This window comes from Gymnoscopelus microlampas, assembly GCF_963454915.1.
Source record: "Gymnoscopelus microlampas genome assembly, chromosome: 3".
NCBI classification, from domain to species: Eukaryota; Metazoa; Chordata; class Actinopteri; order Myctophiformes; family Myctophidae; genus Gymnoscopelus; species Gymnoscopelus microlampas.
In genome coordinates, this window is record NC_139940.1 from 45,830,131 (window position 1) to 45,857,519 (window position 27,389).

General features: G+C 41.3%; 1 protein-coding gene across 3 annotated transcripts in view; it reads right to left on the reverse strand.

Moving 5' to 3' along the window:
* hace1 (HECT domain and ankyrin repeat containing E3 ubiquitin protein ligase 1) overlaps window positions 1–27,389 on the reverse strand; it is a 51,800-nt gene that overhangs the window by 17,713 nt on the left and 6,698 nt on the right. The window contains exons 5-19 of one of the 3 annotated variants that reach the window (XM_084053772.1): window positions 26,797–26,872; window positions 25,228–25,359; window positions 24,245–24,327; window positions 22,987–23,083; window positions 21,773–21,874; window positions 21,119–21,225; window positions 19,492–19,645; window positions 16,532–16,621; window positions 13,241–13,519; window positions 12,488–12,609; window positions 7,448–7,516; window positions 6,272–6,359; window positions 3,759–3,870; window positions 2,077–2,174; window positions 632–719 (exon numbers count right to left, since the gene is read on the reverse strand). In XM_084053772.1, coding sequence (XP_083909898.1) covers window positions 632–719; window positions 2,077–2,174; window positions 3,759–3,870; window positions 6,272–6,359; window positions 7,448–7,516; window positions 12,488–12,609; window positions 13,241–13,519; window positions 16,532–16,621; window positions 19,492–19,645; window positions 21,119–21,225; window positions 21,773–21,874; window positions 22,987–23,083; window positions 24,245–24,327; window positions 25,228–25,359; window positions 26,797–26,872 — 1,697 coding nt within the window. Of the gene's footprint in view, window positions 1–631; window positions 720–2,076; window positions 2,175–3,758; window positions 3,871–6,271; window positions 6,360–7,447; window positions 7,517–12,487; window positions 12,625–13,240; window positions 13,520–16,531; window positions 16,622–19,491; window positions 19,646–21,118; window positions 21,226–21,772; window positions 21,875–22,986; window positions 23,084–24,244; window positions 24,328–25,227; window positions 25,360–26,796; window positions 26,873–27,389 lie in introns of all 3 variants that reach the window. The other 2 variants (XM_084053771.1, XM_084053773.1) reach the window with 2 other exon arrangements.

Genomic DNA, 27,389 nt, shown 5'->3' on the forward strand with positions numbered 1-27,389 from the left:
TATTCGCACACACACACGCGCACACACGCACACACACACACACACACACACACGCGCACACACACACACACACAAACACACACACACACACACAGTCAGTAAAAAACGCATATTACCATCCAGCACCCATATCCTGGTCAGCATTATATTCATCATCATCAACATATTAGGGCTGCAACTGTCAATTATCGTCTGTATGATTATTCTATCGATTGCCTTTTTGAATAGTCGAATAATCGAGAAAGCACATTTTTATATAATAAATACCAATTAAAAGTCTTATTTAATTCTTTGTTGTACAACGGTGTCGTGCAAAAATAGCAAAAGAATTGATTATTTGATTAAAATAAATTCTCTTCTCTTTTCAGCCAGAGACCGAGCACAGCCACCTCCATCCCCAGCTCCACCTTGTTACGTTCTGGAGCTGAAACGGAAGGTGGTTCATCCTCACCACCAGCGTCTAGACTCCAAAGGGGGGGTTCTCTCTCCTATCGATCAGCTATCTACATGAAATGCTAATGGTGTCTAATCGACAAAATCTGCACTTTATTCAACAAACATTATGCTTGCATCAATGTGGTGTTGATCTCTCCTTTATTGAAATGTGAACATAGTAAGAGGTTGATGGTACCATCAGCTGACTGGGTGAAGAGACCATAGTCTGGGTTGACGATCTCGTTGGACAGAATGTCGAACCACTCCCGAACAACACCCTGGCCCTGGAAATGCACAACGTTACACAGCCTGTCACAATTAGTACATAATAATCACCTGATCACAATTATTCATGATAATCGCAATTATTTTGCATATCGTTGCTGTCGGGCAGAAACCTCTTATCTCAATATTTTAACTTTTCGTGATTTCTTCTACTTGATCACACTACAGCGTCACACAAAAGCATCAAAAGTAGCAGATCCGCAAGCTCGAAACGTGGCGCGGACCGACACGTTTCGAGCTTGTGGGTCTGCTATTTTTGATGCTTTTGAATTTGATTCCTGAAAAGCAACATTTTTGTTTTTTTGGACATATGACGTTTCCTCCCGACAGAGACGAAAATCATCATAATCGTTTCCATGCTGAAAGATTTTCGTACATTTTCAGAATGTGTGAAAATAGCAAATCTACAAACTCATAACGTGTCCCGATATGGTGCGCTGAGCGGCTATTTCCACTATTATTTTTTTATATGTTTATATATATTTAGTATAAAAGTATTAAATATGGCCTAATTTGGCCATAGTACATTATTTATTTGAATTACTGGTATCAGTCATTGTGAGTCATTTCTTTGTACTGTATATTGAAGTTATTTGTCATATCTGCCCTGTGCATTTTTTTTAAAAAGCCTGAAATGCTGACAGAAACGTCATTTTTATTTGACATGTTCCAACACCAAAAAACACTATGAAATCGAAATTATTTGAATTTAAAATTAACCGCCAAGTACAATGTCAGGATGGTGACAGCTCTGTGCAGGACATGACTGTGGACTCCAGAATAAAAGCACTAGCAGCAGCAACAAGCCAGCTGACAAACAGCCACAACACAAGACTACAAACACAATTTGTCTGCCTCACGATACAACTGCAAGCTTTGCTAGCGAGATCTATTACAGCAGTGGTTCTCAACCTGTGGGTCGGGACCTCCAGGGGGGGTCCCCATATGATTCTAGGGGTGGGGTGGTCCTCAGATGACTGTAAAGGACAATTTAAGGGCTTTTCAGAGCTTTTTAATACCTTCAAAAATGAAATGAAATGAAAAAAAGACCATTACTGCATCAAAAGTAATCAACAAACTATACTATAAAAAACTGGTCAAACGTTGGCCAAATTGTCAAATAATATAAGAAAGAAGTAGCTGATCTACAAGCTCACAATCAGCTATTTTCACAAAATGTATCTGTGGAACAGAGTCAAACTAAATGTAATGCCTCAACTCCTACAATTCCAAGTGCTTGTCAGGGTGGGGGCTCCCCAGTTCAAATATGATTATTTTGGGGGGTCACGGCCTGAAAAGGTTGAGAACCACTACGTTTTATTTTCTGCTTTTGTTTTGTTTTTTTGCGACACCCACCATCCCCTCCTCGCCGTGGAAGCGCACGGCAATGCCTTGCTTGAGTTTCTCATTGGTGGACTTGGAGACCATTTCACAGCTACTCCTGAATATGGAGTCTGTTAATTATGACAAGACAAAACAACAAGACAAGGAATAAAAAAAAGCATACAATCCAGCATGTAGTAGTTCTTATTTAACCCATTCAGACCGGGAATGCATCTGTGTCATTTTGGCTATTCAAAAATAGCAGATATACAAGCTCAAAGCACGGCACCGAGTGCCGCGCTATGAGCTTGTAGATCTTTTTTTAATTAGTGAAAATTGTGTTTAAAGCCAACATTTTTAACTCTGATCTGTGCTTCTGGGGGTCCCTGGAACAACATATTTTGAGATGGGGGTACGTGGCCAAATATATATAATTTTTGGTGGTCCTTGACATGGAAAAGTTGGAGCACCACTGATATAGCAACATACTGTCAGGACTTAGCAAACATTTTTAGATATGTATTTGGCCGCGGACCCCCCATCTCAAAATGTTTTGTTCCAGGGACCCCCAAAAGCAAAGATTTGAGTTAAAAATGTTCGCTTTAAAAATATATTCAAAGATTTAGCGACATTTTTCATGATTTTTCAAAATATAGTAGATCTACAAGTTTGTATATCTGCTACTTTTGAATAGCTAAAGAAATCTTAAAATGACACATTTAGACCGTTCCCGGTCTATATGGGTTAACTAAAGCAGCACAGAAGCCAAAGTAGTTAAAGTAGTAGCACATAAAGTCACGTTACGGACGAAGTTAGCGTTTAGCGCTGATGAGGGAAAACAATGGGAGTTCAGTTTAATGGTGTTCAGTTAATGAGACACAAAAAGGTAAAAAGGTTCCATGTGCTCTGGGCTGCCTGGTGGCCCAGCCTGGTGGCACAGCGGACGCGGGCTCCTTGAGAGCCACGGGGACCCGAGTTCGACTCCCAGTCTTGTCTCGAGATGTCTCTCCTCTCACTCTGCCCTTTGGGTTCCTGTGTCTCTCTATACCAGTGGTTCTCAAAGTGGGGTCTGGGGACCTCACCAGGGGTACTTGACGGGGGTTCCAGGGGGTTCCCAGCAAAATTAGTTATCATAGCATTACAATCAGTTAGGGTTTAGCCCATTCAATCCGGGAACGCATCTGTGTCATTTTAGATTTGAGCTATAAACATTATTTTATAATTTGGCTATTCAAAAATAGCAGATATACAAGCTCGACCTTGTAGATCTGCTATTTTTGAAAAGTTTTGAAAATTTGTGCAAGTCTTTGAATATATATATATAGTTCAAAGCGAACATTTTAACTCAAATCTTTGCTTCTGGAGGAGGTCCCTGGAACAAAATATTTTACAAATGCTCGCTTTAAGAATATATATATTCAAAGATTTGCACACATTTTCAAAAATCCAAGCCAATCTACAGGTCCACAAAGGCTTGCATTTTTCTGGCACAAGATATTCTGGGATGGGGTCCGTCTGTGGCCAAACACAAATTGATTCGGGGGGGTCCTTCCCATGAAACAGTTTGAGAACCACAGGTCTAAGAACTAAAAGGTATAAAAATGCCAAAGAAATATCTTTAAAAAAATGTTAAGTTCTCTGAGGTAATGAATGAGAGGAAGATGGAAGATGGAGTGAAGGACAGAGAAGGGCAGGGTCTCTGCGTCAGTCGGTACCTCTGTGGATGAGCAGGATGTCGTTCTCGTTGACCGGTCGGTGGACCATGTCGGAGTCGGGCTGGCCGGCCAACAGGTGCTCATAGAACCACTCGCAGCGATCCTTGAAGGGCTGCGGATGAAAAAAAAAAACACACTTCCTCAGACCCACGCAGCGCAGCACTTTATGATAACGGCCCTTTTCCACTACGAAGGGTAACCCAGAACCTTCCATAAAGTTGGAACTTTGTGAGCTTGTAGATATAGCTATATAAGTGATGAGTTGTGGGTTCCCACTACTGCAGGGTTAGGATTACCACATCTTGAGCAGGGCTCTAAATTGCAGTGGTGTAAAGTAACTAAGTACATTCACTCAAGTACTGTACTTGAGTACAATTTTGTAGGTATCTTTTACTTTACTTGAGCATTTCCAATTTTCTGTACTTTTACTTCTACTCCACTACATCTCAAATGTAGTGGAGTAGATAGATAATAGATAGATAATATTGTACTTTTACTCGCGACACATTGTGAGCTTGTAGATCTGCTATTTTCTAAATGTGTGTATACATTTGAAAACTTGAAATGGGACATTATGCATAATGAGTACTTTTACTCTTGGTAATGTAAGTACATTTTGATGCCAATACGTTTATACTTTTACTCAAGTACATTTTGAATTCCGGAATTCTTTTACTACTGAGTAAAACATGCAAGTACTTTTTCCACCACTGCTAAATTGGGTTCCGAGAACCGTATCTGAAACCGAGCCATAACGTATTGGAAACAAATCCAGAACCTGTGAAAAACGTTACGAGGCACGGTAAGGTTCTCTTAGAGCCATAAAACTAATTACACCCCCCTCCCCCCTTTTTTATTTTGGACTACAATAACCAATGGCTCCAAACTCCAAAGCCTCCAGCGTTGAAACGAACTCCTCTGTAATGCAGAGAGGTAGACCAGGCGTCTATTTGCATAATATATGCCTTTGTTCTCTATGCAAAGGAGGCTGGGCAAGGGGACGAGAGGAGAGAGAGAGCGTGAAAGAGAGAGAGAGAGAGAGAGAAAATTTGCGCTTCCCTCCCTGGGGGCATAGCGGGAGAGAGAAGACGAATCTGGCAGATGAAATGGAATTGGGCAGGTTAGAGTCTGTAATTAACCCTTTAAGACCGGGAACGCATCTGTGTGTCATTTTTAGATTTCTTTTGGCTATTCAAAAATAGCAGATCTACAAGCTCATAGCACCGAGTGCCGCGCTATGAGCTTGTAGATCTGCAATTTATTATTTCAATCGTGAACATTTGAGCAAATCTTTATATATTTTTTTAAAGCGAATATTTTGTAACTCAAATCTTTGCTTCTAGGGGGGTCCCTGGAACAAAATATTTCGCGGATAAATACATATAATTCTGGGGGTCCTTGACATGAAAAAAGTTTGAGAACCACTGATATAAAAACATACGTTTTTTTTTTAAACTGTTAGGATTTAGAAGACATTTGTAGAATCCCCAGAAGCAAACATTTGAGTTACAAATGTTTGCTTTAAAAAAAAAAAAATACAATATATAAGATTTGCACACAGTTCTCACGATTTTTCAAAAATAGCAGATCTACAAGCTCATAGCGCGGCACTCGGTGCCGCACTATGAGCTTGTAGATCTGCTATTTTTGAATAGCCAAAGCAATCTAAAAAATGACACACAGATGCGTTCCCGGTCTTAATGGGTTAAAACAAGGGGCCTCTCCCAGGTGGGTCATAATCCACGGGTAACGAGGCTCGCACGCCGCAGCTCAAATATGAATACTGAACACAATGGGAGCGAGCGAAGCGCCACCGCAACCCACTCGGAGCGGGAGCACTTAAAATTTATGGAGCCGTGTAAAACGGGAACTTAAGAGGAGAAGTGTTATCGCCTCGGAAATAATGCTGTTAAACGAACCCGCCATGTAGACACGTCGTGTCTCAAAGTCACTCTTAAAGTCACTCCAGTCTTGGATTTGTACTTGGTTGGCACCGGTGTCGCGTAGTAGCAGATCTACACACGCTCACGACGCGTTGCAGCACGACACGACAGGTTGTGAGCTTGTAGATCAGCTATTCTTTGGTGCTCGACACGGGCACGCGACCGAGTATGATGGGGCTTTAGGAGAGTTACAGTATTATGGAGACACAGAAACATAGGTCGGGGATAGCATGCATAATCTTTTCAGTCGGGCAGAAACCCTGTATCTCCATATTTTTATGTTGTTGTTTTTTCCATAAATTAACTCATTCACTACCAGAGTTTTTCAGAACAGTCTGTTTTTTCAAACAAGATGTAAATGTCTGAGGGTAAATATTTGTCAATGGCAGTCAATGAGTTAATACCCAATTTTTATACTTTGTTGTGTGACACTGTCGAGGCAAAGTAGCGAAAATGACTATTTTCACTATATGTTTTGTAATGTTTTTTGTAGTATTTCATTAATAGTAATCGAGGCAAAAGTCAGAAAAGAATTGAAATCATATGGCCCAGGCTATCACACAGTCTCACCTGGCCCTTAATGATGTGCATGAAGCGTGACATGAGCTCTGGACATTCTAGAAGGAAGTGGAAGTGATTAAAGATGATCTTTGGATTCCTGGCACAGACACACAGAGAGAGAGAGAGAGAGTGAAGTCAGATAAAAACTAGGTCTGATTATAACTGGTCATTGTCAATCATATAGATAGACCATTATTGATCCTCGCGGCGGATATTCAGGCGCCAGAGGCAGCACGGCAGTTAAAAGGATCCCTTGCTAATAAGCCAACTATGCCTTATTACATTATAATTGCCCTCTATAACAAAAATATTTCATTTATTTTAGAAACAGTTCATCTTTTACTCAAGCAGGGCAATGCCTGTCACAAGTTGATGATGTCATGTGTCCATGTGTGGTCTAGCCCAATGGAATGCATGTGCAAAAAGAAACATGTTTAAAATATCTATTTGATGCTCATATTAACCTTAGGAAGTATTAAGTTGGTTTTTATTTTCACATGCATTCCATGAATTCCATAGGGCTAGACAAAACATGGACAAATGACATCATCAACTTGCGACGGGCATTGCCCCTATTGAGTGAAAGATTAACTATTTCTAAAATAAATAAAATATTTAAGGTTTACATTTTAGTTATAGAGGACAATTATAATGTATTAAGGCATATTTGGCTCATTAAGGGACAGATACAGAGACATACTGTGAGATACAGTTATAGGAAGAATAAACATCACAAATGACCGAATCCCGGCCTAGGCTAAGGCAAATAATTATGCAAAAATACACACATGCAAAAAATACACACAATCAAATGTCGTTACAACATCAAAGAAATACACCGATATCGTTTGTGTACAAGTCATTTGTCATATCTGCCTTATGCAATTTCTGTGTAAAAAGCCTAACAGACAAAGAGAATTTTAATTTCTATTTATGTTCCAATGTTCAATACCAAAAACTCAATTAAATCGTTAATCACAATTATCATGATTATATGAATCATGATCGTGCCAGACCTTATGAAAGACAGACTAAAAGTTTGATTAAAAAGAAAGAGAGAGAGAGAGAGAGAGAGAGAGAGAGGCAGAGAGAAAAGCAAACAGAGGAGGAGTAGCTCAATCAATATGGAGTCTCCGGGTACTAAATGAGGAGGTTGATATCTGGCGGAGCGCCATATCGACTCACCTGGTTACAAAACATTTGAGCACCTCGTCATGCTTGCAGACAAACTCGATAAATCGCGGCGATGTCATCCTAGATGAGGAAAGAGGGGAAAACACAGTAGACAAGGGAGAGAGAGAGAGAGAGGAGAGTGAGAAAATAAAAAAGGGAGGAGCTAAAGGGCCAAACCTATAGTTTTATCAAAACAGCACTCTTTTCTGCAGGGATGCTGAATGCAACGCTGACTCACTCATCTGCACACGTTTGACAGCCATTCCATGTTAAACATTTATACTGGCTTATGAAGAGAGACCTGACCGCCGGTTATCCAGAGGGCAGCTGAAAAGCCAAGACCAAGAGCTAGAACTAACTTTAACTGCCAATAAACAGTTTAATTCAGTCTGAGTTAAGCGTCTCTGATTGATTGATTGAATCATTTATTAGCAGTTTGTAAAAAAACAAACACAGGAAAGTACAGTTAAATACAAGGTCTACTAAGAGGATTTTAAACCCAAGAAAGATGTTTCCATTGGGGTCCTTTGCACTCAATTCACCGAAACATTTAATTACAGACAAATATAGACTACTGTGATGATCTATTGTCATTAACTGTAATTATGGACAGTAGGTGGTGCTGGAGAGACACAGGGCTCTATTCTGCCTGAAATTTTAACAAACCGCTAATTACTGATTTAGGACTAGGCAAGAGGCGTTCCCCCGCAAAATTCGGTATTCTCTGCCACCTCCCTCACCCGCAAAACACCTGCGCTACCCCTTACATTATGCATAGGTGTGGTTTGGGCGTTACATTGATAAAACCAATCACCGTGCCAGAAGCCATTGCCTTTAAGAGAAGACTGCGCTAGCCGTCATCCCCGATCCAATATGTGCTCTAGCCACTGTTGCCTGGTCTGATAATTATAAGCCACATTGGGCTTGTTTTCCTGCTGGGTCCACTTGGTCACTTATTTGTCGGGCTTTGGGTTGGGCTGGGCTAGGCAACAAAATACAACTTATTTTATTTAATTTAATCCAAATAAAATGTTATATTAATTAATGTGTAGCCTATTGTGTTCACAATAAGCAACTTCATGTTAGTGTCATATTAGTCAGATTCAGAATAGTATATGAAAGCAATTTAAAATATGTATACTATTGGAATCTTACACACCTGCTCCCAAATAATTAATTACATCACCATTGCGCAAAAGTAGGTCAAATCAATCAGATGTCTTGTCACACAGCAGCGCAAGTCAGGGCCCCTCATAAAGTTTAAAACATAACGTGACATTTAGACTGGATATTCAGACAAACTATTAAGATTGAAAAGCTTTCTTCATGTCTTCCTCACCTCAAAATAAACGTTGGATTATTTCTTCAAATGACTGGAGCATACAGGCAGGGTGATTCACGATCCAGGTCTTTATATTGGATGTGATTTCTCCATCACAACTCTTTCCCATCAAACAAAGTAATCCAAATTATTTTGTACTGCTTATTTTGCCCCGTATTAATTACAAGTTCCAACTTGCGCTCTACAGCCACACTGAGGGGATTTAACATGGGGCACACACACACAATGTTTCGTTTCTAAGTCGAAGATTGCCTTTCAGTAAAACCACATTTGATAGACATAAATATCACCTACATATTACTGATTAGAGAGAATTCTATATTTTTGTAATCAGTTGATTATGTCCTGCATAAACGATGAATAAAACTGATGTGTGTAAAGAGGAGTATTGGATTGCGCGATGAAGCTACATATCTAACTAAACTACTTATCATTCCAAAGAGGTTTTTTTTTCACTCCTACCCCTCAAGCCAAAGAGATGATTTTAATTTACCTTTTTGTCTTACTACAGTATTTCATCACATTTAGAGGCCCTCAGTTGTGGAGCTATGCATCACTCAAGTCTCTATCCTTCCCAATATTTAAGAAACATTTAAAACAATATCTCATTTATTCCTTACCTTGGAAACTTGTATTATTTTGTATTGTTCTTATTGAACTTTTAATGCTGTTGTTTAATGACTTCCAAATAAGGATTCCAAATAAGCCAGCCGGCTTCTTCCTTTCTTTGCGCAGCAATTTGTCATGTAATATGTATTGTTTCTATATTTGTTATAGCAAGCTAAATTAAACTAAACTAAACTAAACTAAACATGACAGCAATATGTAAAAAACAAATAACCGAATATCATTTTGAAAATGGTTATAGGGGCAGCCCTGTTAAATAGAATATCCACACACACCCCTACCTAATTGTATATATTTATAGCCCTATTTGCTGCAAGCTGTTTTTTTTTATTTTATATAGACTGTTGGAATAGGGTAGAATGACTCCTGTTCTTAACGAATTACCAAGATGTAATGAGAAAAAAAAGGCTGCACGCAGCAATTAAGTGACGGGCTGGGCTGGGTCCAAATGTGTTGGGCTTTGGGTCTTTTTTTTAATCCAAATAAATTCATATATTAATTAATTTGTAGCATATTGTGTTCCCAATAAGCAACCTGTATTAGTCTGTCAGATCCCCAAGAGTACATGAAAGCCATTTAAAATATTTATACTATTCTTACACAGCTGGCAGCTAATTAATCTCCACGCAGCGCAATATGGAAAAAATGAAAATATCTCAATTTAAAATATATTTCATAGAATAACGAATATATTTTTTTAAATGGTTATAGGGGCAGTTTATATATTTATATAGCCTATTTGCTCCATGCCGTTTTTTTAAATAAAAATATAGACTGTTAGAATAGGGTAGAATGACTCCTGTTCTGAACGAATTACCAAGATTTAATGAGAAAAAAAGCCTTCTTTAGAAAAATGACTGACGGGCTGGTCTGGCCCTAATTTGTCAATTATTAGTCGAGCCAGGCTGAAATATTTAGGGGCTATGAAAGCTAGTTTGAAGTGCTCATGTGGCCTTATAGTCGCTTCTTTTTGTTTTCATAGACCTGTGGTTGCTTATTTCTAGCCAAGGCTGGCAACACGGCTCATGGTCCAACACACAAAGCCATTGCAGTGTCTGCGTGCACTTGGCGGGTGGTTTTAGAATCCACTATCCCCCCCCCCCCTAAAGCCGTGCCCATGTGTGTCTGCAGAATGGCAACGTGGGGGATATAGCAACAACACGCCCACGGGCACGCCTCCACGCGCAAATAGCGGTGTCGGCATAATGGGTGACGGGTAGCGCCGGTGCTAGAATAACATATTGGGGCAGCGCAGCTCCATTATCCGTATTTAACGGGTCTAGGGTAGGGTTGCGGCTGGCGGAGGTGCCTCAGAATAGGGCGGACAGTGTATGAACACATTAGAATCAGGAAAGTGAGAAAAGTCATCACAAGTACTCAATACTTAACCTGGTAAACCATCCCGGTAGCGTGAATTCACATTATCATGTGTCTTCGTCAGATAAAGTAAATTCACACGACCGGGGTAGCTTTCTAGAACAGGGTTTGTTTGTCAAGTCTGTATGTACATACGTATATGTAAGTATGTACTCTCAAAAGTAGACCAATCACGTACGCCCTAGTTCACGTACAGAACTATCGTTTGCAGATAAAGCCTGACATTCCTTTTGAGATAAAAGTGAAAGCTAGCAAACGTTGGTCCCGACTCTAGAACTGAAGGGACACAAAAATCAGTTGGATAAATAAAACGAATGATTTCCTCTCTCCAAGAGTCACAGCAGTAGAAAGTATAGTAATATGTTCTGAATAACATTCTCCATCATGTACGTCTATGCCCTCCCAGTATATATTATGTTTCTTCTTTTCCAAACAAGAGCTTCACACATTTCACAACAAGTCTCTGCTACATCATTTGTCACCTCCAGAACCGCACATTGCCCCCTGCTGGCCTATGATTGAACTACTGCTGTGCCTCCCGTCCTACGCTGACTCCCTCTCACTTCTGCTTCTGCCTGGCTCCATAAAACACATCCTCAGTTCCCAGTCAGACAGGGACCTGAGTTGCAGGTCACCCCCTCCCCTACCCATTTCAAGCGGGTGGCACAGTGGTAAAATGCCTGCCCACCACCACGGAGGTTGTACAGGTTCGTTCGAATACACTGTGGTGTACAAATGGAACCAAATGGACCCGTAAGGGTCCATTTGGTTCCATTTGTACACTCTCAGAGTTATGGGGGTCCTTGAAAATAAGACAACCACTGTGCCACACTAAATGGAACAGAGCCTTAATTAGTATTATTGGCAACACCTGTGAAGGAAGTAAGGAAAGCAATTCATTCCCAATATGGCTGCTGTGCATAGAGCCTATTGGCCCATGTAATCCTACGGGCTGGAGGGCGGTACCTGTGAGCAGGGAGTGTTAGGTGGAAGCAGTAGGAAAAAAGGCTCTAAATCCTCCCAGTGGGGGCTCCTCACTAGCCTGGCATGGTAGTGTTTCTTCAGGAAACACTACCCTCACCCTACCTCTTAGCCTTGCCTACTTGTTGTCAATTATTTGTACGAGCTCTTGTTTTATTAGATATTGTTTATTTGATACACTTATTTGTTTTAGCTCTTGCTCATTTGATTTTCCTTCTTTGTCTCATCTGTTTAAGAAAGTAGGTAGCTGATATATTGCACTTTTACCTTAGTGCTAGGTACTGTACACTCTTAGTTGCTTGTTTTAGAAGAGAATGCACTTAAGACTTCTGGTGATTAGTAGTTTTCTTGCCAACCTATGTTGAATGCACTTATTGTAAGTCGCTTTGGATAAAAGCGCTTGCTAAATGACTGTAATGTAATGTAATGCATGGCCAGACTAATATCACTTTGTCAATATTAGTCTGGAACTTTATTATTATTCTGGGGCTAACATAAATAGTAATATCTACACGCTCACAACACGTTGCAACGCGATGCTTTGTGAGCTTGTGGATAGGCTATTTTCGACAAAGATATTTAGCGTAGAGCGAAAACAGGAGGAGAAGTACACATTACACACAAACAGACATAAGACTCCCAGACAGACGGACAGACCCATGTCTAGTCGGCTGGCTGGCCTCTTTACAGAACCGTGCACAAAGAAACAAAGATGGATTCCTCACCCTTGTGGCATCTGACAGGAGCAGCACATGTAGAAGGCCTGGATGACGGCGCTGAGGCGACTGGCCGTCATGGAGATCACATCCTCTCCGTCGCCGTACACCTCGACCGTTTCCCCCGCCGCCTGCGGAGGGCAGGCCTGTCACAATCAGGGGTTGCCAGATCTGCTTATTATAATTTCCCCGCAAGATTTTATTTGAAAATAGCCGATCTACAAGCTCACAACGCGTCGCGATGCGACGCGTTGTGAGCTTGTAGATCGGCTATTTTCAAATAGCTGATGTATATGTTAAAGTGCACATGTGGCCCATAGTCGCTTCCTTTTTGGCTGGTTTTCCTAGACCTGGTTGCTTGTTTCTCTCACAGAATCTGGCAACGCTGGTCACAGTTATTACGTCATCGTCTAATCGCAATTATTTGAGATAATCGGATCCATGTTGAAACATTTTCATAAAATTTCAAATAAAAAAAAACGGCAGAAATAGCTGCTCTACAAGCTTACAACGCGTCACTTTGTGACACGTTGTAAGCTTGTAGAGCAGCTATTTCCGCTATAAAAAATATATAATTAAGTATTAAATATGTAATTCGTCATATCTGCCCTGTGCAATGTTTGGCAAGGCAAACAGAAATGTTATTTGTATTATGTTCCAATGTTCAATGGCAAAAAAACACAATTAAAATCATTAAATCGCAATTATTGGTTTGACAATTAAACGCCAACTTAAAGGTCATCATCGTGACCACAGCCCTACCTGTGGGTCCAGCGAGGCCGGCAGCATGGCGCCGGCGGGCAGGGGAGGAGGAGGAGGAGCCCCCGGAAGGGGAGGAGCCCCCGGCAGCACCGAGGAGGAGGAGGAGGAGGCGGGGTCTCCTCCTCCTCCTCCTCCTCCCGCCCCCCGCTGCTTGAGGAGGAGGGAGGCGATCTCGCTCCCGGACGACGGGGGGGAGCAGGGGTCCTGGCTGCTGCGGTCCAGCTCAGTGGAGATGAGGACCAGCCACTCGTCCAGGGAGTGCCACAGCAGCTCCAAGGGCTGTGAGGAGGGAACGCAACACATGGAGACATTTAGAGCCCCCACCGGACCGGACCGGACCCCATGGACCGGACCCCATGGACCGGACCCCATGCCAGATGTTTTTTTAGGTTCCGACGATGCTGATCCGGAATTTGGAGAGTCTGATTATCGATCTTCTGACAGATTTTTGATGAACTGAACGTTGTTTTATTTAACCACTTAACCAATTGAGGCCTGAGGCCGATTCTAAAAATGTCTTAAAAAAATATCTATTTAACCACTTAACCCATTGAGACCTGAGGCCGATTCTAAAAATGTCTTAAAAATATATATATATTCAAAGGTTTGCACACATTTTCACGATTTGAAAAAAAAAGCAGATATCTGCTATTTTTCAATAGCCAAAGAAATCTAAAATGATACAGATGCATTCCAGGTCTTAAAGGGTTAACGGGATAGTTCACCTACAGACATACTTTTTTTCTATCGATTAGTTACCCCACGGAGACTCGAATTCATGGATATATTCATGGACGAATTCATGGCCGATCTACAAGTTCACAGCGTGACGCATTGCGATACGTTGCGACCTTGCAGAGCTGCTATTTTTTTTTAATCGTTGAAATCTTTCTTTAGGAGGCCAGGTTGGAAGTGGTTAAAAATAAATTGGCCATGAATCGTCTATGAATTGAATACCAAGGCCCTCATTGGAAACAAGTCCGCAAGGACTTTTATGAACGGACCTGTTAGACAAAGTTTTTTAAATGTAAATGTGTTGTTTTACATTTTTTGCCTAATAAAATATTCAATCAATCAAAATTCAATCAATCATACTGATATCATTAAAAAAAAGTGAAATAATGGCCGACATATCCGTCTGCCTCTAATTAAACGTGAAGAGAGGGAGAGAGAGAGAGAGAGAGAGAGAGACTGGGAGACAGATTGTGTGAGTGAGAAACGGTGAATTACAGAGAGACAAGAGAAAAGACAGACAGACAGACAGAGAGTGACCCATTTAATGTAAATAGCCGAGGAGGAAGGTCTCATTCTTTCCACTTCGCTTGCTTCCGCACAGATGGTTAGTGTCTCATTGACTAAGCTATTCATGCAAATCAAGTTGTCAAACAATCACACCCCCATGGAGATAAGATGTCTGTGCACAACCCTCACCACAGCGCTGACGCTGGCAATCATTTAAAACAAAATCATCATCCAAGCACAGCACAATGTGTCATATCATCATCATCATCACCGGGGGGGAAAAAGAAGAAGAAGAAGGAGAATCTTAAAGGGGATAGTTCACCCAAGCATGAGCTCAATTCGAGGCTGTGCCCAGGCTGGCAGAGGGAGAGTAGCGCCCAGGATTACAAGCTTAGGCATTGGCACTGGGTGAAAAATAGGGTTACAAAATTGTTGGATAAAATTATAATAATAATTTTAAAAAAGGGATAGTTCACCAAAAAAAATATTTTCTCTATCGATTAGTCATCCCATGGAAACTTGAATTCATGGATATTTTTAGCGGTGCCAACCGCTCTACGTTTGACTCTGTCTGCGTGTCCGTTTGTTTGAGCACGGGCCGTTTGTTTGAGCACGGGATGAGCACGGCAAAGAAGCAAACAGCTATAACTTCAGTTTGCAGCAAGCCACCAAGTCCAAATTTGGTATGTGGACTTAGACCACCAATAGGGACGAGCATGAATTGATGACGTTATCAAAGAGGGGTCCAGGGACCCCCAGCGCCCGTATGAGCACGGGATGAGCACGGGATTTTAAACAGCTATAACTCCAGTTTGCAGCATGCCACCAAGTCCACATTTGGTATGTGGACTTAGACCACCAATAGGGACCAGCATGAATTGCTGAAGCCCCGCCCCCTCTGTCTTCCCATTGGCTGGCCTTCAAACAGCCATAACTCAAGTTCGCAGCATGCTATCTATCTATATATACAATTTGAATTGTGACGTCATATGACATCACGGTCGTGACATCACGATGAGACACGCCAGTGTGACGTAATCTCACGACAGCATGACATCACATCCTACCTATAAATAGGTAGGATGCACCAGTTCGACGGCTTCCATCCTCAACACAACCCACGCCGACGACCCTTTACACAAATAAACTGCTAACTTCATCTCCTGCGATTTCAACTATCTTTTCACATTGTACACCACTGCACACTCCCCACAGGTCTGCCATACCAGGTCTGAGTAATCACAAAGTGGGTTTTGGTCATTGGAGAGGTGATGCACGTCACCTCTTTCTGAAGTGGGTACTTTCAAAGCCTGCCGTGGATTTAGGAGAGCACAAAACTCTCTCTCACACTGTGAGGTGCCTGTAAGGTGGCACTGCAAAGTGAACGACGCGTCACGCTAGACGTTCGGGCCGCGTAGCGGCCCGAACTTCTAGTGGAGTACAAATTTTGTACATGGACTAAAGCCAGCAATAGGGACTAACTGTCATTACTTAAGCCCCGCCCCCTCTGTCTGCCCATTGGCTGGGCTTTAAACAGCCATCATTCCAGTTTGCAGCATGCTACCAAGTACAAATTTGGTAAGTGGACTCAGACCACCAATAGGGACGAACTGAAATGAGTTAAGGCCCGCCCCAAAGGCACCGCTTCCTTCACACAGGGTGTGATTTTTTTAGTTTTTGTCGCATTCCTAAGCCAATAATTTGATGACCGGCAGCAGTTCCGGTAAGAGACTCAAAGTGTCTCCTTTGTGTCTCCTACCGGAACAGCTGCCTCAAATGCGACAAAAACTACAAGATATCCATGAATTCAAGTAACTAAAAAAAGTATTTTTTTGGCGTGAACTATCCCTTTAATTGCATGCGGGTTAGATTCACGGCCAGTGCAATATGCATTTTAAAACACAACCTTAAACTCATAACTCTCTTGAGGTGTCATAACAACTTATAGGGATTTCACTCTTCAAAAATCACCAAAAGTTGACAATTGTTTTTTTTGCAAGATCATGAGCTTCCTAATAAGTCGTGTCATCTAATATCTATACAACTCACATCTAGGGCATCATTATCGCTCCAAGTACTCTGGTGGTCCCTCTCTGGTGCCCTCTCGGCCTGTGGCGCATGCAGGTGTCTCGCACGCATCTGCATCGCCAATGAAATGAGTTCTTGTTGTCATTCGTTTTGAATTGGAAAGATAAAAAGGTGAGCCGAGTACAATCCCAGCAGCAACTATTTCCCCTCGTTGTTATGTGAGCTGTGGTGAGATGAACATCTTTTAACCCATTCAATCCGCGAACGTATCCGTGTCATTTTAGATTTCTTTGGCTATAAAAAAAATAGCAGATATACAAGCTCATGGCGCGGCACCGAGTGCCGCGCCATGAGCTTGTAGATCTGCTATTTTTGAAAAAACGTGAAAATGTGTGCACATTTTTAAAAGACCCGAGGCCGATTCTACAAATGATCTTCTAAATCCTAACAGTTTTCTGAAAAAAACGTATGTCGCTATAATATAAGTGGTTCTCAAACTCTTTCACGTCATGTACCACCCAAAATGATATGTATTTGACCCCCATCTCAAAATATTCAGTTCCAGGGGACACCCGGAGGCAAAGATTTGAATTAAACATGTTCACTTAAAGAATACATATATTCAAAGAGTTGCACAGATTTTAACGATTTTTCCCAAAATAGCAGATCTACAAGCTTGTAGCATAGCACTCAGTGCAGTGCTATGAGCTTGTATATCTGCTATTTTTGAATAGCCAAAGTATAAAATAATGGTTAAAGTAGTTAAAATCTAAAATGACACCGATGTTATTCACTGCTTGGAGTAACAGCAATCTGTACCACATCAGGACATTTATTTGGGATAGTTGCAGATCAGTTTGTCTGTAATGAATAAGTGTGTGTTCATCGGGTCTTCCTGTCTGGCGAGCAGCACCCATCTGCGACTGCTATTTATTTCAAGCAAGTTAAAACAAACGTTGTTTGCAGAGAGAGGGCCCTACTCCAAAAAAGAAAGGAAAAAAAACATAACAGCAATAAGTACTTAAGATTCTTTGGAAAATATGCCAGTTTAATTCTCGTTAGCGTCGCCGTTGGAATCAAGGTCACGTTGTTCCTTGTGCAACGTGCAGCGTTCGTAATTATTTCTAGTCGATCTCTGCCGTGATTGTGAGCTAATTGAATACGTATGATTAACAGGGGGTGAGCGCAGTGGTACATGCACTCAAGTACTGTACTTTTGTTTTAGGTATTTTTTACTTTACTGGAGTATTTCCAATTGTCAATACTTTTACTTCAACTCCCACTACAACTCAGAGGAAAATATTGCACTTTTTACTCCACTACAATTATTGGAAACTTTCTATACTAGTTACTTTGTAAAACATACATTTGACCACTTGAGCCCTATAATTACTTTCAAAGGTTTTTTTATACATATTAAAACTTGTGAAAAGGGACATTGTGCATGATGGGTACTTTTACTTTTGGTACTTTAAGTATATTTTTATGTCAATACTTTTGTACTTTTACTCTGAATTCTGGACTTTTACTTAGTATTTCTACATTACAGAATTGATACTTTTAAGTAAAAAATGGGAGTACTTTAACCGCCACTGTTGTGCGCTAATTGAATACCGTATGCATGATTTAAAGGGGGTGAGCGTTTAGCGGTTCTCAGCGGCGCTCCAATCTGTATCTCATCAGTGACACGAGGCGTGTGAGACCAACTAACTAGGGCAATCAGTTCCTTTTTTCAATGCAATTCTCTGGCTCGCCTCAAACAGTTCTTACAGCCTTGCTCTACATTGCAGGTGAGTAGATTGTACTACTGTACTAGAACTGCACTAGAACTATTGAGGGACAATAATATCCCTCAATATCACAAAAAAGCTTCACACGTACCTCAGCCAAGAACCCCTCTGTATTTAACCAATTCATCCATTAAGACCGGGAACGCATCGGTGTCATTTTTAAGATGTCTTTGGCTATTTAAAAAATAGCAGATATACAAGCTCATAGCACGGCACCGAGTGCCGCGCTATGAGCTTGTAGATCTGCTATTTTTTGAAAAATCTTGGAAAATGTGTGCAAAACTTTGAGTATATTATATATGTTTTAAAGCGAACATTTTCAACTCCGATCTGTGCTTCTGGGGGGGTCCCTGGAACAACGTATTTTGAGATGGGGGTCCGTGGCCAGATACATACCATTTTGGGTGGTCCTTGACATAGAAAAGTTGGAGCATCACTGATATAGCACCCCCCCCCCCAGAAGCAAAGATTTGAGTTATAAATGTTCGCTTTAAAAAATATATATATTCTAGGGCTGCCCCTGACTCAGGATTTATTGAGTCGACTCAGAGTCGCGGGTTTAAAGCAGAGTAGACGGAGTCGTTTTATAAGGTAAAACAAAAACCTTGGGGGGGGGGGTGCGCGAGCAGCAAGTGCTAGCTGCTTTAAAGAGTAAACGCTGGACTTTTTAGGGTCTGTGTCCTTCATAACCTCGAAATGCTTCCAAACTTGTTGTTTTCACTTTTGCTTTCCCTTTCCACCTGCGATATAACCACTCCTCCTCCACTTCTTGCAACGCCTGCTTCTCCTGCTAGTTTGCAGCGCATGCCCCCCCCCCCCCCCCCCCCACACACACACACACAAAAAAAAACAATCTTATAAAACTCTGTCGACTCTGCGTTAAACCCTGCGTTAAAGTCGACTTTTGTTTTCTCAAGGAATGCGAGTCGACGTCAGGCTCCTCGCTCGACGCGTCGACTTTTAGGAGACAGCCCTAATATATTCAAAGATTTGCACACATTTTCAAGATTTTTCTAAAATAGCAGATCTACTATTTTTTGAATATTCAAAGAAATCTTAAAATGACACAGATGCGTTCCCGGGTTGAATGGGTGTTAAGCCATACATTCATATACCTAAGTTCTTATCACATATATTTATAAACACATAATCATGTTAAGTACAGCCTGCTTGTAAGCTCCTCCCACTAACCTTAAAGACCTGGCTGCGTGGGGTCTTGTTCCCGTTGTAGCCCATGTCGTTCCCGTTGTTGTTGGGAGAGGACGGGCCCAGGCGGAAAACGTGGCAAAATATGCGCACAATCCTCAGGAGACTCTTCATCTGAGCTTCATAGCTGCTGGAGAGACTGGAGGAAAAAAACAAAACAAACAAACCTGTATATACTTCGTTGACTGAGGTCCCCCAGGAGTCTATACTTGGTCCCCTGCTTTGTTTTTTTTCCCCTCTACACCAAATCTTTTTTTGCTGAAAATATCCCATCTACAAGCTCACAATGCGTCGCAAGCTTGTAGATTTCATGTTTTCACTGAATGTTTGCCTATTATGACATGCCTAGTCATGGCTGTTCAAAAATAGCATATCTACAAGCTCATAGCACGGCACTGAGTGCTGCGCTATGAGCTTGTAAATGCTATTTTTCAGAAGATTTGTGGGAAACTTGTGCAAAGTTTTGAATATATATGTTTTTAAAGCAAACAATTTTAACTCCAATATGTGCTTCTGGAGGGGGTCCCTGGAACAAAATATTTTGAGATGGGGGTCTGCGGCAAATACAGATGTGCCATTTCAAAACTTCAAATGTCCTGCCATCGCCAAGACAATACATTTTCAGGGGATTCCCAGGGCAATAAGAGGGACTAAGAAGGGCATTTAAAATGCTGAATTATTTTGATGATCACTGCTTTTATGATGCTAATTAATTTGAGCAACTGGTCAAGGACCTCTTCAAATCACCTTTCGCCTCATAATGAGTCTGACACCTTCTTCAACACACATTCTTTTGTTCTCATGTATATGGATGTCTGTTGAAGGGAAAAACGGGGGTGTGTAGTGACAACTTCTTTTCAGGGGCAAAACAGTGCATTTTTAAGGGCAGAAAAGGGAGGAAAAATGCATTTTCAGGGCACTTTCAGGGAAAGAACAGTAACGTGTGAAGTTTTGAAGTGGCACATCTGTACATATAATTTTGGGCGCTCTTGACATGGAAAAAGTTTGAGCACCAGAATTTTTTTGAGCACCAGATTTGTTTTTTTCCAATTTTTTTTTTTTGGGCCTTGGTGAAAGTTACAGGTATGGTGTGTGCGACATGAAATGTGAGTTTACCATAATCACAGTAATCCTTAATCATATTCCATCAAGGGCTTTTGGAGAGAAATGAGACAGCAGTCACTTTAGAGCACTGCAGAGGGGAGGTGTGTGTCTGTGTCGAGCTGATGCTCGTTGACGCTCGTTAATGTCAAGGCAATTATGTTTCTGCACTGGCTAATAGGTCTACATCTATTCTAAATATAAAATAATGGGTATAGCAAAAACATCTAAAATGACACAGATGAGTTCCCGGATTGAATGGGTTAAAAAAGGTGTGTGTGTGTGTGTGTGTGTGTGTGTGTGTGTCACCTTGCTGTGCCTATAACACTATTAAACGATTAGGAAGTGATATTGTTTAGCCATTTGCAGTGACATCTGTGAGTGAATGTCATGAGAGCCAATGAAGATTAGGCAACAGGTTAGGGTGGGGCGGGTGGTTATCAATATTACTTAATTTGACACGAATAATAATAAATGCAACGCTGACGACATGCGACAGGCTTTAGTTTACCTGAGGAGTTTGTGTCCGTTGGTGGTGGCCACTTCAGCCAGACTGGTCAGAATCCTCTGGTAATGACTGTCGCTCTGCTGGGACACATGCTCCATACACTGCCTGAGCTACACACACACACACACGCACAGACACACACACGCACGCAAACACACACTTCATTATTATGAAGTCACTTTGATTTTGTTCGTACTGTTGTACTTTAACCCATTAAGGCCTAAGGTTCCGATTCTACAAAATGTCTCCTAAATCCTAACAGTTTTTTGAAAACGTCAGTGGTTTTCAAACTTTTTAATGTCAAGGACCCCAAAATGTATATGTATTTGGCCGCGGACCCCCATCTCAAAATATTTTGTTCCAGGGACCCCCAGAAGCAAAGATTTGAGTTGAAAATGTTTGCTTTAAAAGAATATAAATATATTAATTTGCACACATTTTCTCGATTTTTCAAAAAAAGCAGATCTACAAGCTCATAGCGCGGCACTCGGTGCCGCGCTATGAGCTTGTATATCTGCTATTTTTTAATAGCCAAAGTGTAAAATAGCTCAAATCTAAAAATGACACAGATGCGTCCCAGGTCTTAATGGGTTAAAAAATGTCAAATAAAATATTCAATTCAATTCAATTCAATTGGGTGAAAATCACAAACTGTACCATATTTTCTTTGATGTCGTCATTCTGCGTCATCTGGATGAGGGTCTGGAAGAGCCTGCCGTGGTGCTGGATGAGGATCTCACACGTCTCTCCGTAGCCCCCCTGAACACCACCAGCACAGAACATTAACCACACAACACGTTGTGAGCTTGTAGATCAGCTATTTTCAGCAAAGAAAGTGAACCACTGAGCATCGGGAACATTGTCATTATTGTCGAAGGCAGGAAAAATCTTTACAGCTAATGTGACTGATGCTCACTTGAAAAATAGAACAAAGTCTGCACACTGGGTCATGCCCCAAAGCTTCAAGATGTATTGGTTCCTTTACACCAGTGGTTCTCAAACCTTTCATGTCAAGGACCCCCAAAAAGGATATGTATTTGGCCGCGGACCCCCATCTCAAAATATCTAGTTCAAGGGACCCCCCAGAAGGAAATATTTGAGTTAACAAATGTTCGCTTTAAAAAAAAAAGGATATTCAAAGATTTGCACACATTTGCAAAATGTTTTTTTGAATAGCCAAAGTATCAAATATGGATAAAGGGGTTAAAATGATTGCGACGCTTTATTGACACATTTTGCTGGGGACCCCCTGGTATCCCCCCTGGGGGTCCCGGGACCCCACTTTGAGAATCAATGCGTTTTACACCATCATTGGACATGATGTTTCGAGCCTACAGGCCAGAGGAACCATGGTGTAACTAACCCCAAAACAATCTTTTTTGAGACTTCATTCTCTTTGGATTCATGACCTAAGCACCGGCACCTGGTTTTTAGTGAGTGGATGTGCATGTAGGGCTGTCACCATTACACATTTAAGTTGACCATTAATTGTCACTCAAATAATTGCGATTAATGATTTAATTGTGTGTTTGGCGTTGAACATTGGAACATATGAATAAAATGTAATTTAGCCTTTTAGGCTTCTTAATCAAACATTGCACAGAGCAGATATGACAACTAACTTATTGACATATTTAATCATTTTATACATAACACAGAAATAGCTGATCTACAAGCTTACAACGCGTCACTTCGTGACGCGCTGTAAGCTTGTAGATCAGCTATTTCTGGCTCCCAGGTTGCCAGATCATGTGCGCATATCCCCCCACGGGTATGGTCTAGTCTCAAATAATTGCAATTAGACGATTTTGTGATAATTGCGAAAGGCCTACAGTGTGTGCATGTTTTTTTTGTGTGTGACTGATGCTCACTTGCACACAGAGATCCAGAGGCGTGACTCCGTTGGTATCAGGAAGGTACTTTGCACTTCTTGATAGTAGAATCTGGGCCGTGTCCCTCTGCCCATGACTGTGGAACAATGCAAGTAGGTCATTGTAGAGGGGTGGTGATGATAGCAAAGCTATAACAAAAAAAGTCCAGTGGTGTAAAGTAACTAAGTACATTTACTAAACTACTGTACTTTTTCTTTTTTTTTTACTTTACTTGAGTATTTCCAATTTTCAATACTTTTACCCCACTACATGTCAGAGGCAAATAGTGTACTTTTACTCCACTTACAATTATTTGAAAACTTTAGTGACTAGTTACTTTGCAGAACGTACATTATTATTACAACACGTACATTAACCACTTCAACCCTACATAATACTGTACTTTAGCTATTTGAAAATAGCAGATCTACAAGCTCACAACGTGTCGCTTTGCTTTGCGACGCGTTGTGAGCTTGTAGATCTGCTATCTTTTTTTATACATATTGAACTTGAGAAATGGGACAGTCTGCATAATGAGTACTTTTAATGTTGGTACTTTAAGTATATTTTGATGCCAATACTTTTGAACTTGTCTCTAGTAAAGTTTGAATACCGGACTTTTACTTGTAACAGTATTTCTACATTGCGGTATTGATACTTTTACTTAATCCATTAAGACCGGGAACGCATCTGTGTCATTTTAGATTTCTTTGGGCTATTCAAAAATAGCAGATCTACATGCTCATAGCTTGAGCTTGTAGATCTGCTATTTTTTGATTTGTGCAAATCTTTGAATATATATTTTTTAAAGCGAACATTTGTAACTCAAATCGTTGCTTCTGGGGGTGTCCCTGGAACAACATATTTTACAAATGGCTTTAAAAATATATACCGTATATATTCAAAGATTTGCACAAATGTTCATGATTTTTTTTTAAATGCAGATCTACAAGCTCATAGCGCGGCACTCGGTGCCGCGCTATGAGCTTGTAGATCTGCTATTTTTGAATAGCCCGAAGAAATCTTAAAACATTTTTTTTTATCAACTATTCGACTAGTACAGTACCAACAAGGTCGACTAGTGGTTATACTCGTCGACTAGTTGGTGAAAACCCTAGTACTTGTTCCTGCACAGGTCAGTTCAAATGCAATGGTTACACCAGGAAATCACAACGCTTAACAATGAGAGAGTGACAGACAGGGAATCACAAAGCATTCTGGTGGTGACATCACTGAAGTGCTATGCTCACAACTTCACCTGCAGGCAAAGTAGAGAGGCGTTGCTCCTGACACGTTGGGCCTGTTGATGTCAGCACCGCTGTCTAGCAGGCACAGCACCGTCTGCCAAGAGGAAAACTTATTAATAAGACAGTTGTCTTGAGTTGTGCTTTTATTCCCCTGTCAATACGTGGGTGGGTGTGTGTATTTAATAGCCTGCCCTGCACTGTGAGACAGAGTATTGTAATCGGCCCTGACTCCTGCCTGTTTGTTAGTTTGTTTGTTTGTTCGTTGTTAGCAAGATAACATAAGAACAAATTGGGCAGGTTTTGATTGAACATTCAAGTTTAATTAAAATTGGATTATTAATTTCTAGGCCAAAAAGCTCAAAGGTCATGTCCACAATATAGAGATGTAGTAGATAGAATAAGACATCAAAATGTAGAGCAGGTGACTTGAGATCAGATTCACATTTTATATGTTTCTACATCAGGCTGCTGTGTTTCAGCATAGAGCCTTGATACTCTGATGAAGGTTCTAGACCAAAAATGAAAATGTGAATCTCAGCTAAAATCTTGCATTTCCTTCTTTTGGAGTGCTCCTATATTTCTACTCATCTGTTGGTGGAATAATAAGATATGTTGGTGCAGGCAGTGAAGGGTTATTTGTATATATCGGTCAACATCGGTATCAATGTTTTTTTTTTTTTGCTGGTTAAAGTTACAGGAGTTTTTACTCTATAGTGTTTGTGATATGAAATATAAGCTTACCATAATCACAGTAAACATTATCCTGTCATATTCAAGGGCTTTTTTAATTAACTCCAGTCCCATTCAGTTCAACACAGCTGAAGTGTGTGTCACTGTCCAGCTGACCCTCGTTGACACTCGTTAATGTTACTTGCATCAAGGCAATAATATTGTGTTTCTGCAGATTCTGAACAGTTATTTCTTATAATGAAGAATTTCCATATCGGTGAATCCCAAGTCATTTGTTTTATGTGATGTTGTTAAATGAGCTCACAGTCTTGTGTCCGTTCTGACACGCCACATGCAGGGCGGTCTGCCCCATGGCATCCTCCACGTCCACGTTGGTCACGTGTTGCACCAGGTCATGAAGGAGCTCCGTCCTTCCGTTTACTGCCAACCAGTGGATCTATACAGGAGAGGAGGAGAAACACACTCAATATTAGACTGGTGAAAAAAAAGAGGATCCAGGCACTCATGGCTAAAAGGAGCGAGGAAAAGGCCTTTATTAGAACAAGGCAAACGGCAACATGTTTCGACCATGTCTTCATCAGGGCGAAATTAGTGTGGGAGGCTTCGGCTGAAAGCCTGGACAGCAGGGGCGCGGCCACTGCGTTCTGATTCAAATCAACAGCCAATGAAGAAAAGGGGGCGGGATCCACATGCAGTGGGTGTTGCATGTAAATAGGAGCGACGGGAAGCAATTTCCCCTTGAGAAATTGCGGCCGCCATTGTTATGTACTGCTGTTTGCCTCTCGTCGGACTGTTTAGACGAGTTGCACAGCTCTCAGACCGGTAAGAGGCGTGTCCGCTCAGATTCTGAGCCTAAGTTACATCCCGCCCACAAATACCAGGGCTCTGGCCCAGAAGTTCCTCGCCCCTCCCGTTTGTATGCGAGAGCTGGCGAAAACTTCTGGGAACTCAGATTAGGGCGAAATGAACACTGACAAACAAACTCTCATGAAGTAGTGCCAATACCATGGAATAAAGCACAAATAAAGCCCGGAACGCTACACCAGCCGTCCGGGCCCACTTCAAATACTCTTTCATCTTAAAATAACGAATGACCTAATCTTAAAATAACGAATAACAGAAAATAGCCGATCTGCTATTTTCGGTGCGTGACATGCTTTCAAAGAAGACATGCTGGCTTCTATGGAATGACTCTCACTATCTCATGACTCTCTCATCTCAAAATAACTAATAACCGAAAACAGCAGATCTACAAGCTCAGAACACGTCGCAGTGCGACATGTTGGGAGCTTGTAGATCGACTATTTTCGGTGCATGACATGCTTACATAGAAGATATGCTGGCTTCTATGGAATCCAAATAAATTAAACTTTAATCCATTGGTTCTCAAAGTGGGGTCCGGGGACCTAACGGGTCCATTTGGTTCCATTTGTACACTCTCAGAGTTAAATTGACATCGATTTTACATTATAAATTGCGGTCCAAGTGATTAGATAGAAATGCCATTAAATGGGGGTCTGTAGCCTAATGCAAGTCAAACTGGGGGTCCTTGAAATTAAAATGGTTGAGAATCACTGCTAGAGCCGTAAAAAAATCTTCTCTTATAGGGGTCCCTGGCATATCTTTTGAAATGGGGGTCCGCGGGCTAATACGTGTCAATTTGGGGGTCCTTGACATGAAAAAGTTTGAGAACCACTGCTTTAATCCATGAGCGTGTCCTGTCCTGTGGTTTCTGTGCGTAACGATGACTCTCATGATGATGACAGCAACAGCCCCCCCGGTCAGTGGCCTCTCAGGGAGACAATAAGCCAAGGTGTGACAATAATGTGACATCAACCCCACCACAGTGACAAAGGTTACAGGATATACTCACAGCAGTCAGGCCCTCATTGTTGCAGATGTTAACGTCAGCGTTATATTCCAGCAGCCTGCCCATGCACTTCTTCTGTCTGCAGGGGGCAGCAGAGGGACACAGGTAATAAGTTAAGAGACCTACAAGTACAGCATGCATTCTGCTATCCAGGTGCCAGGGGAAACTGAACATCTGCATGATGAAAACAATACACAATATAATATATATACAACAAGTCCACAAACTCATTTGCTAATTTGTCCCACTGTTTATTGGAAGTCAAGTGTTTGCAATAAACAGCGGGAGCGAATTAGCAACGTGTGCGGACTTGTTTTCTTTAGGCGTTTTATAAGTGCCATGCATTTCAGGGGCAGTTTAAACACGTCAAGCACACAGCATATAATCACTTTTTTTAATAATGTTTTGGGGAGTTTCTGCCTTATTTGGATAGAGTAGTGGAGAGTGACAGGAAACAGGGAGAGAGCGACGACATGTAGCAAAGGTCGTCGGGTTTGGGAATCGAACCCGGGACTCACTAGCAGGCTGCATTATAGCCTATATGTGGTATACGCCTTAACCAATAGGCCACCGGCGACAGTAATTAGTCTAAGTAA